At 45.4% G+C, this 15,784-nt stretch overlaps 1 protein-coding gene across 1 annotated transcript in view; it reads right to left on the reverse strand.

Annotated features, from left to right (window-relative positions):
• Window positions 1-15,784, reverse strand: part of MINDY4 (MINDY lysine 48 deubiquitinase 4) — a 119,311-nt gene that overhangs the window by 62,860 nt on the left and 40,667 nt on the right. Inside the window, exon 6 of the mRNA XM_055590476.1 lies at window positions 1,136-1,194. Coding sequence (XP_055446451.1) covers window positions 1,136-1,194 — 59 coding nt within the window. The remainder of the gene's footprint in view (window positions 1-1,135; window positions 1,195-15,784) is intronic.

Below are 15,784 nucleotides of genomic sequence, written 5' to 3' on the forward strand. Positions count from 1 at the left end.
CCAACCTAGATAGCATATTAAAAAGCAGAGACATTACTTTTCCAACAAAGGTCCGTCTAGTCAAGGCTATGGTTTTTCCTGTGGTCATGTATGGATGTGACAGTTGGACTGTTAAGAAGGCTGAGGGCCGAAGAATTGATGCTTTTGAACTGTGGTGTTGGAGAAGACTCTTGAGAGTCCCTTGGACTGCAAAGAGATCCAACCAGTCCATTCTAAAGGAGATCAGTCCTGGGTGTTCTTTGGAAGGACTGATGCTAAAGCTGAAACTCCAGTACTTTGGCCACCTCATGCAAAGAGCTGACTCATTGGAAAAGACTCTGATGCTGCGAGGGACTGGGGGCAGGAGGAAAAGGGGATGATGGAGGATGAGATGGCTGGATGGCATCACCAACTCGATGAATGTGGGTTTGGGTGAACTCCAGGAGTTGGTGATGGACAGGGAGGCCTGGCACGCTGCAATTCATTGGGTCGAAAAGAGTAGGACACAACTGAGCAACTGAACTGAACTGAGGTGGTCTGTGTTAGTCACAAAGTCGTGTACAACTCTTTGCGACCCAATGGACTGTGGCTCCCTGGGCTCCTCTGCCCATGGAATTCTCCAGGCCAGAATACTGCAGTGGGTAGCCTTTCCCTTCTCCAGGGGATTTCCCAAACCCAGGGATTGAACCCAGGTCTCCTGCATTGCAGGAAGATTCTTTACCATCTGAGCCACCAGGGAAGCCCCAAGGGTATGTGGGTAAAAACTTTTAAAGGATGGGCTTCTTCAAGCAGAGACATACTAATATTTTGATAAGCACTGTCTTCTAGAGACTTCTGTAGGTTCTGAGAAACCCTAAAAGAACCCCTAAATGCAGAAAATGCTACTCTGCCCTCTCTCCCCCAGTGTAGATCTAGAAGTGTAGATTTCTATATTTCTCCAGGTGAGACGGGCAGTGGAAGATGGATTTGGACATCAACCAAAAAAGAGAGAAACCTGCTCTACTCTCTGGGCCAGACCCTCCTTCCCAAGGCCAGGTGGGAGAAAAGGAGCCCCGTCCCAGCCAGCAGAAAGCCCCACCACCCACTACCTCCCAGACAGACCAAATGAAGACCGCTGGACCCTGTGGGGCAAGCACAGAGGCCCCAGGGTACCTACCAAGCTGCAGCACATCCAGATCACCCTCGAGCTTGTTGGACACCGACAACTGATTTTTCCTAGAGGAAAAAAAATAAAGGGAAATGTCAATGTACCATAGGAGAATACCAGAGAAATGCAAACAACAGAGAAGAATGGGAGGAGCACTGGCTGGGCCTCCAGGAGGGAGCTTCTCTCCAGACCCGACCCTGCTGCTCTGTGTGTGCCGTGTACCAGCACTCTCCCTCGCTGAGCCACAGGTTCCATGTCAGATGGGATCAGATCACTTCTGGGGCGCTTTTCCGTTGTGTACACACACAAGCACACCCCAGCCAATGCAGGATTAGAGACCCTGTAGTTTGACACTTGCCAAGAACTGAATGCAGGCTCTTTTGCTGATGCCACTGTAACACTGCTGGGAAACGCTCGCACGTGCACAGGCACACACGCACACACACGAATCAGGTTCCTACAATCACTGCACAGATTTTCTTATCTCATTTTTTTGTTGGTTTACTTTCTCCCAGCTTTCTTGTAAAGCTATCAGCAGCCGTTTCTCAGAAATCTCTAGAATGCAGACAGAATACCTTCTGTGATTCTGACTAGTAGATTTACGATGTGCACACAGAGCCTTCTTTAAACAGCCCACCGGTATTTCAGCTCTCTTTAGATTTTCTTTTCCTTCAGCATGCTTCATCTGAACTAAAGTAACATCATTTTTTTAAATGTATTAAAAAATAACAACATTACATCACCCTCTTGAAAACTCCATTTACTATGTTAAAAATGACAGCTCTTTTGAACGTAGCATTGAAATGTATTTTCCTCCAACATCCTTGCAGGATAAGATATGATTGAAGTAACAATTGTAATCTTGCCACAGTAGGTTCTATTGAATTGGCTTCCTCCTGAAGACGTATGAAGGGGCATGAGTGGAAGACCACGGAGGACGCACAGTACTGAATTCCCCCGCACATACCGCTTCAGACCCCAGGGTTCCTGTCTCTGGTGCTGGAATACAGAGCGCCTCCCCCTTCCTCCCAGGCAGCCCTAAGCCTCCCGTGTCCTCCTCCACTCCGCCAAGCCCACTTTCCTCAATTCGAAACCACAAAATTCCTACGCTACCAGGGTTCTGCAAGCCTTCTTGGGAATGGTGAAAGAACAAGTTACCTTGGAAAGAAGATCTAAGGCACGGAGGGGCAGCAGAAGGAGGTGGGGGTGGGTGGTTAAAAGAGAGGCTGTGCCCCCCGACAGTGCCCAGCAATGAAGAACTGTGCTTTCTCAGACACCTCCGCCGACCCCACCTCTCCCCCACCACCCACGCTGCAAGGGAAGACAAGGACCGAAGTCCCATTTCTTCTATCCCCTCTGTCACTATTTCATCTGGATACTAAGGCAAAGGGCCCTCTCCTTGCTGCGCCTGTGTCCCAGTCTGAAAAGCAAGGACTTGGGCAGGTGCTAGATGGCCTCTAAGAGCCACCTTGAACCATTTTGAGCTGGAAATATCAGGAGTAAAGATGCCTCTGGCACATCCCACTGCCAACATCTCTCTGGTACCGATCTCTGCTCTCTGCCTCTACGTCTGTCACCCAGATCATTCTCACAGCCCTCTAACTGGTTTCCTGACCCCAGGGTGATGCCCTACTTGGTACTGGCCCTACATCTTCACAAGTGTCAAAGCATCTTTCTATAAAGAAACTCTGACAAGAATTGGGTTCATAAACTCCACCCTGAGAATATCTAACTATCTAAAGACCTGTCCTGCCAGTTTCTCAGAGCACAGAGTGCCTCACCCTTCCTCCTGAACTCCTTTAGGGGAGGTGTTATAAGTCAGCAGCTGCAGCAGCACCCGATGTAATCCTTGTAGAATTAGATGCCAAGCACCCACGCTAAGTTCCAATTCATGGTTGACAATGCCAAAGATAATGGCAGCAAATACGACATATACTGCTTCCTCATAAAACAAAACCCAAGCCCATTAGTGTGTGCGCTGGGCTGCCCGTGACCTGGTCACCTACCACCCCAGCACCACCTCCCTCTGCACCCTCCCGCTCCACCTGCATGTCCTCCATGCTAACTTCTCAGCCCACGCCTCTACACCTTTTCACAAGCTGTTCATTCCTATTCGAATATCTTTTGGCAAACTCACACTCGTCCTTTTCAGCCCAGTTGGAATGCTACCTTCTTCTCAACTCCAAAGCGTGCGTTTATTCATTTCTTCACTCAGTCATCTAGCCAGCATGTGGCCGTTATCCAGTAGGTTTGTCTCCCTGCCCCAGTGAGACCCAGCTGTGTATAATAAACAGATGCAAATTGTAATATGACATGGCGTGGTAGGCTGAATAATGATATAATAATGCCCCCAAAGATATTCACATCCTAATCCCTGGAAATGGAAAATGGTAACTGATATGGCAAAAAAAAACTTGCCAAAGAGATTAAAGATCTTGAAATGGAAGAAAGCATCCTGGATTATCCAAATGGGGCCAACCTACTCACAAGTGTCCTTATAAGAGGGAGGCAGAAGGAGATCGGACACAGCAGAGAACAGGTAGGATGATAATGGAAACAGAGGTTGAAATGATGCACTTTCAAGATAGAGGAAGGGGCCACAAGCCAAGAAATGAGGGTGGCCATGAGGAGCAGAAAAAGGCAAGGAAACAGATTCTAGCTGTTAAACAGCTATCCCTGCCAACACCTTGGCTTTAACACAGTGGAACTGATTTCAGACTTCAGTTTTCCAGAACAGCAAGACAATAAATTCATGTTGCTTTAAGTCACTAAATTACCGGGTGATTTGCTGGAGCAGCCATGGAAAACTAATACGTACAGAGAGAGAAACACCAAGGAAGAGCAATGGACTACAGGATTCTCTTGATGGCCTCTGTGTCCTGTGTCCTGTGTCCATTTTTGAGCAGCACCTAGTCGCTGCTCCAAAAATGGGTGCCAAATACCAGAATGACCCTCACACAAGCTAGGCGGCTCACATAGGTCACTCAACTTAGAGGTGCCAGACCAGGGCTCAAACCCAGGCCGCTGGATCCAAATGCTGTTCTGCTCTTTCTTGTATTTGATGCTTCCTTTTCCTGCCCAGAACTCTCCATGGCTGCCTGTGGACCAGAAGACAAAACCTACACCTTCCAAGTGGTCCCCTTGGCTCCCCAGGGCAAAGCCGCAGGAGCACGCAGACTGGCAGGAGCCGCAGGGAGAGGGCAGGGATGATGTTCCCGCTGTGCAGGGTACAGCTGGGCCTCTTCCCGGTCATGAGACTTCCACCCTGAGGCCATCCATCAGCCACGAGAGTCAGGCTCTGATGCTGTGCGCCACTTTCCATAAATCTCTTCACCAGAGGAGACTTCAGTCATGCTCACACGTAGGGAATGTGCTATTGTTCCTTTCATGTGTCCCTTTGTGGCATAAGCATTACACAGTTGAAAAGGTCAGTTTAAAAGCATGTTCTTGCCTTTGAGTGAAAACTATTATGAGCAACAACGACAAAAAGATAAATCAAGGATTCAAAACACTTTTTCAAAATGCGATTGTACAGATAACCTAGAGACATGTGTCAAAGTGTGCATCTAATAAATCTAGGGGAGCCAGGCTGGAAACACCCGCTTGCCTGCTGGGATCAAGGCCTCCGTTTTCCAGCCAAGACCCTCTGTGGGCTCCACACCCCACCCCCAGGAGGGGCAAAGGCTAGGGCCCTGCAGGTATTCAGGGCTACACAGAGCCAGGACTCAGTCCCTGGATAACTGGGTCTTGGGTGAGTAGAAAGAGCCACTCAGAGACCAGAGTTTTTGCCCTTGATCCCCCAACTCTGAGTGACCCTAGGCAAGACACCCACCTCTGCGGGCATCAGATGCCTCAGCTATACCTTAGAGAAAGCCTGAGCATGGCTGTGGAACATGACCAGGTGGGCGGGCTCTGAGAGGACTGACATGCCCAGCTTGTGCTATTCTTTAAGATGTTCAACTGCTTTTGCACCGAACACTCAGAATAGTTCACCAGCTCTTGGCATAAAAACAGACGAGGAGCTGTGCTTTCCCCTGTGTTTAGTACTGGATACTTGACTAAACTAGTTATGATTACAAAAGAAAGCTGTCCCATGAGAGGAAAGACATTGATCACTTACTATATAGTCTATTTGATGAGAACCCTGAACCCAGTGTGAATTGATCCCACTCATGTTGCTTCCCTGGTAGCTCAGATGGTAAAGAATCTGCCTGCAATGCAGGAGACCTTGGTTCAATCCCTGGGTCAGGAAGATCCCCTGGTGAAGGCAATGGCAACCCACTCCAGTATTCTTGCCTAGAGAATTCCATGGATAGAACATGGGATCGCAAAGAGTTGGACAAGCGACTAACACAACAACATGTTGCACAAGAATCCAGGATATAAGAAATTTACATACAATTTCCCAGCACACCTCACTGAAGCAATGTAAAATTATCTGGAGAGACATTTCTACAAAGCAAGTAGGAGCTCTACAATCTAGCTTCCCCAGGAGAGAGAGAGATTCTTTTTTTTTTTTAAGTCCCAACTAAAAATATGCTTAAAACAAACAAACAAAAACCCTGTTAAATATATGAGATGATCCACCGTAAGTGAAAGTCAACTGACACAACAAGTAGGACTCTCAAGAACTTGAGATAACAGAACCACAATCTAAAAGAGGCTGTAATTAGAGAGAATAGGGGAACATTTTACAAAGGAATGGAAATTGTATGAAAAGAAACAGGCACTATAAGGAAAGGATGCACTGCTCTGACAAGCAAATATAGTCATGAAAAATGAGAAAACTTGGGGCATACAATGATGGTGATGGATAATACCATATAAACACATATTTTGTTTTAAATCCATGAGTCTGCTAATAGAGGAAGAAGGAGGGGCAGGGGCAGGTAACAGAAAGCTCTTCTCTATGAAACATGCCACCTAGTAAATGAATGATAAAATGACAAAAATTAGGAAATCACCATTTTTTACATTTCTAATATCAATGGATATTCAAACCGCAGGTTAAGAGGTTTTTGAGGCACAGAATATGCACATGGTCTAAAAGTTACAGAGTCCTTATTAATTCCAAAGGGGAAGGTTGCCTTTATGGGAACAGAGAGATTGGCAGAAACCCTAGAGGGCTGACACAACTTAGCATCGCATCACCAAAAATAAACTTACATCACGTGCTCCTGACATGAACCAATGGGAGGTACACAGCATCACATAAGTATTGTCCTTAACCAAAACTGTCTAACATAAACCCAGTAATGAAACAGACGTATCTAGAATGTGGTCATTCATGAGACGAGAGCAAAATTATTTGAGACTGAAAGAGATCAGAGAGACATGGCAACCAAATACAGATCAGATCAGATCAGTCGCTCAGTCGTGTCCGACTCTTTGCGACTCTTTGCGACCCCATGAATTGCAGCACGCCAGGCCTCAATACAGAATGAAGCAGGGCAAAGACTAATAGAGTTTTGCCAAGAAAATGCACTGGTCATAACAAACACCCTCTTCCAATAACACAAGAGAAGACTCTATACATGGACTTCACCAGATGGTCCACACCGAAATCAGATTGATTATATTCTTTGCAGCCAAAGATGGAGAAGCTCTATACAGTCAGCAAAAACAAGACCAGGAGCTGACTGTGGCTCAGACCATGAACTCCATATTGCCAAATTCAGACTTAAATTGAAGAAAGTAGGGAAAACCACTAGACCATTCAGGTATGACCTAAATCAAATCCCTTATGATTATACAGTGGAACCAAATACAAGTGAACCTTAAATGGATCCTGGGTTGAAAAACTAAAGCCCAAAGAACATTTTGAAGCCATTTGGGAGAAATTTGATCATGGGCTTTACATTAGTGGATGTTACTGATATTTCTTGGTTGTGAAACTGGGGCTATGGTTATATTCTTGTCCTTAGGAGGTGCAAACTGAGACTTAATATCTGAATTTTAGTTTCAAATCAACCATAAAAAATATTTGTGGACAACGGAACAAGAGGAGAGAGAAAACAAATCCAAAAAAATCTTAGAATTACAGAAAGTAGGTTGCATGTACTATTCTTTCAACTTTTTTATGGGTTAGAACATTTTTAAAGTTGGGGGAAAACTGTTGGAAAACTTAATAAAGGGGATTAGATACAGTGATGAGATAATAAATTCACTAGGAACAATGAGATGACATTTATTCAGAATGCAGCTCAGAGATCAAATATATGAAAGAACAAATAAGAGACATGCAGGGAAAAAATTTAAGCCTAATATACATCTAAAAGGAGATCCAAGGACTTCCCTGGTGGTACAGTGGTTAAGACTCTATACCTCCACTGCAGGGGGCACAAGTTCAGTCCCTGGTTGGGGACCTAAGATCCCACTTGCTGCATGGTGCAGCCAAAAAATAAATTAGTTAAAAAAAATAAAAGGAGTTCCAGAAAGAAAGGATAAAGAGAATATGAGAGGGGAAAGTATTAAAAAGATAATTGCTAAGAATATACCAGACATGAATCCTCAGAGAAACATAATAAATTCCAAACAGTACACGTATAAGAAAATGCACACCTAGACACGTCATCTTGAAACGACCAGAACACTAAAGACAATGAGAAAAAACTTAGAGAAAGGTAGATTATCTAGACACAGCAGTTACTTTAACAAAAAACATCTTTAGTATTAAAAATATTAAAGGTAAGGACAAAATGAAAACATTTTCAGACAAAGACTAAAAATGTGAACCATCACAGACCTTCACTGAATGAACCACTAAGAGACTAACTGCAGAAGAAGAAAATTGAACCCAGAGGGAAAAAGCAGGATGCAAGCAATGGCAGAAAAGAAATCTGTGAACATTTGGATAAACCTAAATGAGAGCTGGCAACAACTAATCTAGAGAAAGTTTTTGAAAACAAAGGGATAATACTAGACAGTAAGAAACAGGGAACCTGGGAGGGGGAAATGATCCAAATTAAAGCTTTCTAAAATCCTTGCATTTTTTTGAGGGAGTGGAGATACTAATTAAACTGAAAACTTTTAAGTCATCTCAGCTGCTGCTGCTGCTAAGTCGCTTCAGTCATGTCCAACTCTGTGCGACCCCATAGACGGCAGCCCACCAGGCTCCCCCATCCCTGGGATTCTCCAGGCAAGAACACTGGAGTGGGCTGCCATTTCCTTCCCCAATGCATGAAAGTGAAAAGTGAAAGTGAAGTCATTCAGTCATGTCCGACTCTTAGCGACCCCATGAACTGCAGCTAACACATAGCAATTACTTCGACAGATACTATTCTCAGCACTTGACGTATTAACTTGAGTTCTCACCACAAATGTTTGAGGCAGGACAATTATTAACCATTTCACAGAGGTTCATGTTGGGCTAAATTTTCATGTCGAATTCCTCCTTTTGTTATTCTGTAACAAGTAGGTTTATCACTCATAATGTTTTTTATCCTATTTTGATTTTTATCCAATAGCGTTTAGCTACATTAGCTTTTACATGGTTGGCATGCAAGTGATATATTATTTCCCCGTTTCTCTGTGCTTAGTTGTTCTCCTTTTCTCCACATGTATCGTATGAAATACCATGGTGCTAATTTAAAAAATTGATTTGAGTGTCTTTGTCTTTTAACTGGCAAGTTTAATTTGTTCATCTTTAATATAATTATTGATATACTTGAAGTTATTTGTCCTGTTATATTTTACACTTTCCTTTGGCCATACTTTTACTTTCTTTCTTTGTTTTCTTCTTTAAAAAAAAATTAGCCATTTTAAAGAGAACAATCCAGTGGCATATAATGCATTTACAAATCTGTGTAACCACCACCTCTTGGTAAAGAACCTGCCTGCAATGCAGGAGACCTGGTTTCGATTCCTGGGCTGGGAAGATCCCCTGGAGAAGGGAAAGGCTACCCACTCCAGTATTCTGGTCCTCCCAACAGTGACTCTGCACAGCCCTGGCCTTAAAGGCTCTTATTAAAGACTGAATGAACTTCAGAAGGGGTTAGCCTTAGTGAGAGGGATCCCTGAGGGCAAACTAATATAAAAAGAACTTTAAAAAAAAGTTCTCCATAGAAGAAAAGATTTCTTCTTTCGATTTTCCTGCTCTCCGTTTCTCTCTGGCTTCCCAGAGAGGCTCAGCCAAGTTCCCCCAGAAGAAGGCCCAAGGTGCAGAATCACGGTGAGTTAGACTTGGAAGGCATTTGGATAATCACCTGGCATAACCTTTGTGCTTACAGATGAGGAAACTGTGCTCTGGAGTAAGAAAGAGGGCTCTGCCAGTGTCTCCACCTTCCGGGTGCTCAGCCCGGGGGATCCACGTCCCAGCCTCGGAAAGAGCTCCACCTTCCTGGGCTGCCACGTCCACAGACGTTTTTAAAATTAAGCCGTCAAAGAACAGGAGGTCTCATCAAGGGCTGGGTTATCAAGAAGTCATCATGTGTACACATCTCAGTTTTATACCCGGCAGTTGTCAGTTCTCCAACTGTTGACCTTCAACATATGAAAGGAATCTTTTTTTTTTTTTTTTTTTTTTCCCTTCTCTTTTCTCTTACGGATGTGGAAAACCTGACTAGAACTGCCTGGTCTGACATTTCCTGTGAGAAAGCACTCTGCTTGGATACTGTGAAAGCAATCTGCCTTAACAATTCAGCCCAAATAAATTATCTTCCTGAAACGAGTGAATGACTTTAATTGGGAATTGGGCTGCATACCCAAGACGCTCTCATCCGGGCTGGACAAAGGTGGGACAAAGATAGGGATCGCCTGGTGAGAACGGACTGGGAGGGGGGTCCCCAATGACCCTGCATCCTCCTGGAAAAGCCATCGGCTTGGCCCATTGAGCTGGAGAGAACACACGTACTCTTACCTCCTGAACCATTGTTCTTTGGGGGTGAAGATCTCTCAGTTCAACTATCTTTCTGTGTGCGCCCCTCCCCACAGGCTCTGGCACACACACCCTTGGCCAGAAGCATGCAGAGCCAGAGCAAGATCCAAAACCAAGTCTGACAATTCTCCCTCCCTGAGCTGGGCTGGATTCTGGCACATTCCAGGAACAGAGAAGAAATTTACTCCGGGTCACCAAAGCATCAGACTAGGAGGGCTCCTCAAGGGCACACAATTCGCAAAACAAAACTGTACCAGCTGTGACCTTCCTTCATGTTATTCTCCCAATTTGGCACAAGGCCTTGGCATACAACTAGTATTCAACGGATGTTCCCTCTGGAAGCTGAGGGGGTGTCCGGAGTAGCCAGTGCCTTGTCCAGGGGATATTCCAGACCCAGGGATTGAACCGAGGTCTCCCGCATTACAGGCAGATTCTCTATCGTCTGAATTCTTTACCAGGGAAGCCTCACCCAGATAAGGCTCATGCCTCTGTAAGGGTTGGAAACACTAACTCAGACCATCTAATCTAATACTGCCACTCTGTCAGGGGTGGGAAGGGGAGGGAGAGCTTTTACTAATACCTAGAACCCCTGTGTAGTGGGCAAAGCCAGAAACAGAACTTTAGGCTCCAGACTCTCACCACAGTTCATTTTCATCTATCCCATGTTGGATGTTGGAGGCACCAACTGTGTTTTCTAAAGACCCAAAATGCACTGGGTCAGGGTGGTCGCTTTCCCCTTAATGAATGCACACTAGCAGGATTTGTGGCTCTCCCAACTCCTATCTTTCTGCCCTTCTCGCAGGCTGCAGTTTCCTGGGTGTGGCTGAACTCAGCTCCACAAGGTGACTGGTGCTGAGCGGCAGGCATTGCTCAACAGGCAATGAAAACGTGGGTAGAGAGGAGGTGGCTCCAGGGGAAGAAAAATATCCTCTTGAAGGACAAGTGGTCTCCCTGGAGTACAGCTCTGGGATGTAGCCAGATCACTGAGTAATCACTCATTCACCACCCGCACTGTGCAGCTCACCAGGCAGAATGCTGCCAGCCCACGATCCTCCTTCCCTTTCGTCTCACCTCCTCCCCTCTGCCCACCAGCACGTGGCTATGTGGCTCAGCCACGCCCAACCATTGTGGAACGCTTGTTGTTGTTGTTGTTTAGTTTTTGCGACCCCATGGACTACAGCCCTCCAGGCTCCTTTGTTCATGGGATTGATTCTCCAGGCAAGAATACCAGAGTGGATTGCCATTTCTTTCTCCAGGGGATCTTCCAGACCCAGAGAGCAAATCCGTGTTTCCTGCATTGGCAGGCAGGTTCTTTACCTCTGAGCCACCTGGGAAGACCCTGTGGGATGCTGGAAGAGCCCAATCACCAGGGCTGGAGCGAGAGGCATGAGGTGGTACCTGGCCCACAACAGGAGCCTCGCCCCTCCCACCAGGAGCCCCAGACTGCGCACTCAGCAGGTGGGATCACTAAGGCTGTCTGATTAGGGCTCCCGACAGTGGAGTGAAGACCTAAGGGGATGATTCTGTCAGAGACAAAGATTCCCCCAGCCCTGTCCTCCCCAAGTGTCCCGTGACAGCCCAGGATGGAAAGGATTGCCTCTACAACCTTGGCCCTGTCCCAGGAAGTCCAAAGTCACACTTGGAGTTATAAAAGGGAAGGTTCCAAAGTGTGTCTGAAAGGGATTACATAAGAGTTGCCGCTGGTCTCCATCGTGGATTGGAAAGCTGTGCCGAGATGTTTACTTAGCTGCTAGGAGAAGCTGCTTTTTGGCACCACGATTGCTCTTTACTGTCCAAATAAAGGACAATACACCCCGGGAAGGAGCTGTCCCAATGAAAATGGGACTTTTTCCGAGTCCCATTAAATGTTAAACCCACTTGAGCTCTGTTTGATAAAATAGGCCAAAGGGTGGCTTAAAAAAACTTCTGGGGTGAAATATTTTCATTTTGAACTCAGAAAACGTTTCACTGCATTAAGCATTAATAAAAGCGCCTAAAGCAGCAAGTTTGAAACAACACTGTCTGGGTCCAAGGTTAACTTCATATCAATTTGAAAATAAAGAAACTGGGGTTCACTTACTTTTTGAAAAGGCGAGGAGGTGTACACTTGAATAACACCTTTTTTCTCAAGCTCCTGTCTTTCTCCAAGCAGATGTGGATGAATCCTCCCATGCCCTGAGCTTCCACAGTCCTTTCTGTGACAGTCTAAGGGTTCTAATTTTTGTCCTTACAATAAGAAGTGTTTATTTGGGTGCTTATTTCTACTTTACCAAGCACTTTGAAAGCACAGTTTTTTATTTATTTCTCACAAGCAGCTTTGCTGCAGGGAAGCAGCAAAGGGACGTTTTAGCCCTATTTTCAAAAATGAGGACACTGAGCTTTGGAAAGTCAGAAATATTCCAACACAGACCAGTCCTTGGCACACAGGTCTATGACCAGATGGGGGCCATAGGTAACAATACAGTGAATCTTTCCTTAGGCTTAATTTGTTCATTTCAAAACTGGGACTTTTCTTTCAAGATTGGATATATATTTAAATTTTACAGAATTGTTCTAATGTTCTTACTTAGCAAGAAAACTAAATAATAATAACAACCTGAAGAGTATCTGATTTCAGTTCAGTTCAGTTGCTCACTCGTGTCCGACTCTTTGCGACCCCATGGACTGCAGCTCACCAGGCTTCCCTGTCCATCACCAACTCCTGGAGCTTGCTCAAACTCATGTCCATTGAGTCCGTGATGCCATCCAACCATCTCATCTTCTGTCATCCCCTTCTCCTCCTGCTTTCAATCTTTCCCAGCATCAGGGTCTTTTCCAATGAGTCAGTTCTTCGCAACAGGTGGCCAAAGTATTGGAGTTTCAGCTTCAGCATCAGTCCTTCCAATGAATATTCAGGGCTGATTTCCTTTAGCATGGACTGGTTTGATCTCCTCACAGTCTCTCAAGAGTCTGCAAGAGTCTCTCAAGGGACTCTCAAGATTCTTCTCCAACACCAGAGTTCAAAAGCATCAATTTTTCGGTGCTCAGGTTTCTTTAAAGTCCAACTCTCACATCCATACATGACTATTGGAAAAACCATAGCTTTGACTAGACAGACGTTTGTTGGCAAAGTAATGTGTCTGATTTACCATGAAGTTAATGGGACTCAAGCTTCAGGGATCCTCTAGCACAGGCCCTGTCACGAGGCCCTAGTGTTGGCACAGTCTTCTATTTTTGTCAGATTTGCAAAAATGAGGTAGATGTATGTTCTTTATCTTCAAGAGACACCCAAACTGTGTAAGTTTCAGGCCCACAACGTCTGGATCTGAACATGATTCCAGGCAGTTTGTTTTGGCTTTTTTTTTTTTGTATTTTGCTCATCCGTGAATTCCCACCCAGAGATGACCCATCCTACAAATAGATGCCCAGCGTCTCCTCCACCCCAGGCACCCTGTGCTTGTCTTGTGCAAGATCGTACAGAGCGTTCTGTACCCAGCCAAGACTGGCTCCTGGGGCCCCTCTTTCTTCCACCACACGCTGTCCCATCACACACACACACAAAAGGAATCTCCAGGAAATTTTGACCTACTCCAAAAACACAGAAGACTTATTGTTTTATGGGTCTTTCTTAGAAAAAGGAGAAAGGGATACTGCTTTAGATCCAAGGGAGCTTTGCAAACTTAGAGCATTACACCACTCAAACACATAAAACTGGAGAGCTGTGGAATTTCCCTAGGTGAGCCAGTCCCCATCGGGGCATGCATACCCTGGACTAAAATTAGCCATGTCCCTCAGCCAGCTCGGCCACCTCCCTGTGCCTCTCCAGGCAGTGTCTGAACTTGATGTGGGGGGTGAGGGTCCTCAGGTACCAACAAGAGTGTGACAGCCCTTGCTCTCCCCTCTTGGGGTTCCCACCCCTGCCTCCCAGGAGGATTCCCAGGAATTTATCATGGGGGGCTCACAGGTGGAGAACCTGGGAGGTATGGGCATTCAGTGGGAGCTGGGATGCTGATAAACACAGCTACTCAAAGGTGGGGAATCTGCTGGAACTTTCCATGAGCCCCAAAGTAGGGGGTGCAAACGACCCTCCTCACACAGAAGTCAGGAAGTAGAGACTTTGGATTTTAGCACAGAGCAAGTATTCCTTCTCAGATCCTTATGCAGTAACAATATTCTGTGAGAGTTTGCAAGAAGGAAAAAAAAATCAAAGCAGCACATTCTCTTTTCTCCTTGATAGTGAAACTTCTGCAGAAATGGAATGAAGAAGCCCTTTGGCAAGGTTCTGGCTCCCTTGGTTTCTAGGGATCTAAACGTGAATAACATACCACGCAGGAGACTGAAAACACACGCCCTGCAAAACCCTCCGGAGTCCTGCTTCTCCAGGCAGCCACACCCTTCTGCAGGGGTTACCTGGCCCCCAGCAGGGTGGACGTGCAGGGACTTACAGACTGCAGCCTCTGCTGGACTGCGTGGGTGAGAAATGGTCCCAGAAGCATGGCCAACAGGAAGAGCGTTGACCAAATGTATCTGGAGCCTTTTCCAGGACAAATAGAAAAAACAGATGAAGCAGCTGGACCCACATCAGGCAGTCTCCTGTTGGAAATGTCACGTTGAGCCTCATGGTGTGGGTGTAATCAAAGGATTGTGAGTTTCGAGAAAACATCCAGAATGTCCGGAGAGGGAAGATGAGGCCAGCTTGTACTGTGGGCGTGCCGACTCCAGGCCCAGGAGCATGGGTGGGGGAAGGTGGATGTGAGAAGGGAGGTAAGAGTGGGCTTCCCAGTGCCCCCCAGGACGACACCAATGAAGGCTGCTTTCTGTGCATCCACAAAACACATTCAAGTTCTTGCTTCTGTCACAGTCACTGGTTCCTTGGAACTCAAAGGACTTGAGGATGCCCACATAAAACAAGAAGAGGCTGAGTTAGGGTGTTCCCTCAGTGGCTCCTGGGCTCGCCTTGGGTCTATACTATCATCTTACCCAGATTCCAGCATTTAATGACCCTATTACATTCTTCGTGATCTTTACTGAGAGATAAAAAAATAGATCCTACTGACCATTCATTTTTCCTATTTGTTCCATATATATTTTCCCTTTTTATTTTGAAAAATGTTAAACCTATGGGAAAATTGAAAGAATGAATACAATAACATCAGTATACACTTCACTAACAGCGACAAATTGTTAATATTTTGCAGTATTTGCTTTCCCTCTCTACATCTCCCTCTCTCTCCAAACACACACACTTTTTTTTTTTTTTTTTTTGCTGGACTATCTGAAAGCAAGTTGCAGATGTTACTATAGCCTTAATTTGTAAGAACAAGAACAGTCTGCAAAATCCACATGGGGTTTATTTGTATGACAACACTTTTTAAAACCCGGATCTTTGTTTAAGCTCTCCCAGATTCCTGCATCTGATAAGTCTATCCTTTTGGAGTTATTTTCTTTAAAAAGAATCATAAATTAGTCATGACGTCTTTAATAGGCCAGATCTGTTTTGGGGTTTTGTCTACCATGGATACTTTCAACTTCTCTTTTCTTCTTTTAATACACTGTGGGAGGTGAGGCTCTGGGTTGTAGAGTGGTGTGGATGGATTTCCTTGGCAGCTTCTGGCACTGGTTCCTAGACACTTGTTGAAATGTCCTTATAAGTTCATCTGCCCTCTGCATAGTAGCTTCTGGAACAGGAACACTCAATGTGTCATTGCTCCATGAGGAGGTGAGTAAAAAAATGAGGCCGCCTTGCAAAAGAGCCTCCAGTCCTCAGATGAGCTGTTGCTAAGTCATATCTGACTCTTTGCAAC

The sequence above is a fragment of the Bubalus kerabau genome, chromosome 8 (assembly GCF_029407905.1).
Source record: "Bubalus kerabau isolate K-KA32 ecotype Philippines breed swamp buffalo chromosome 8, PCC_UOA_SB_1v2, whole genome shotgun sequence".
NCBI classification, from domain to species: domain Eukaryota; kingdom Metazoa; phylum Chordata; class Mammalia; order Artiodactyla; family Bovidae; genus Bubalus; species Bubalus kerabau.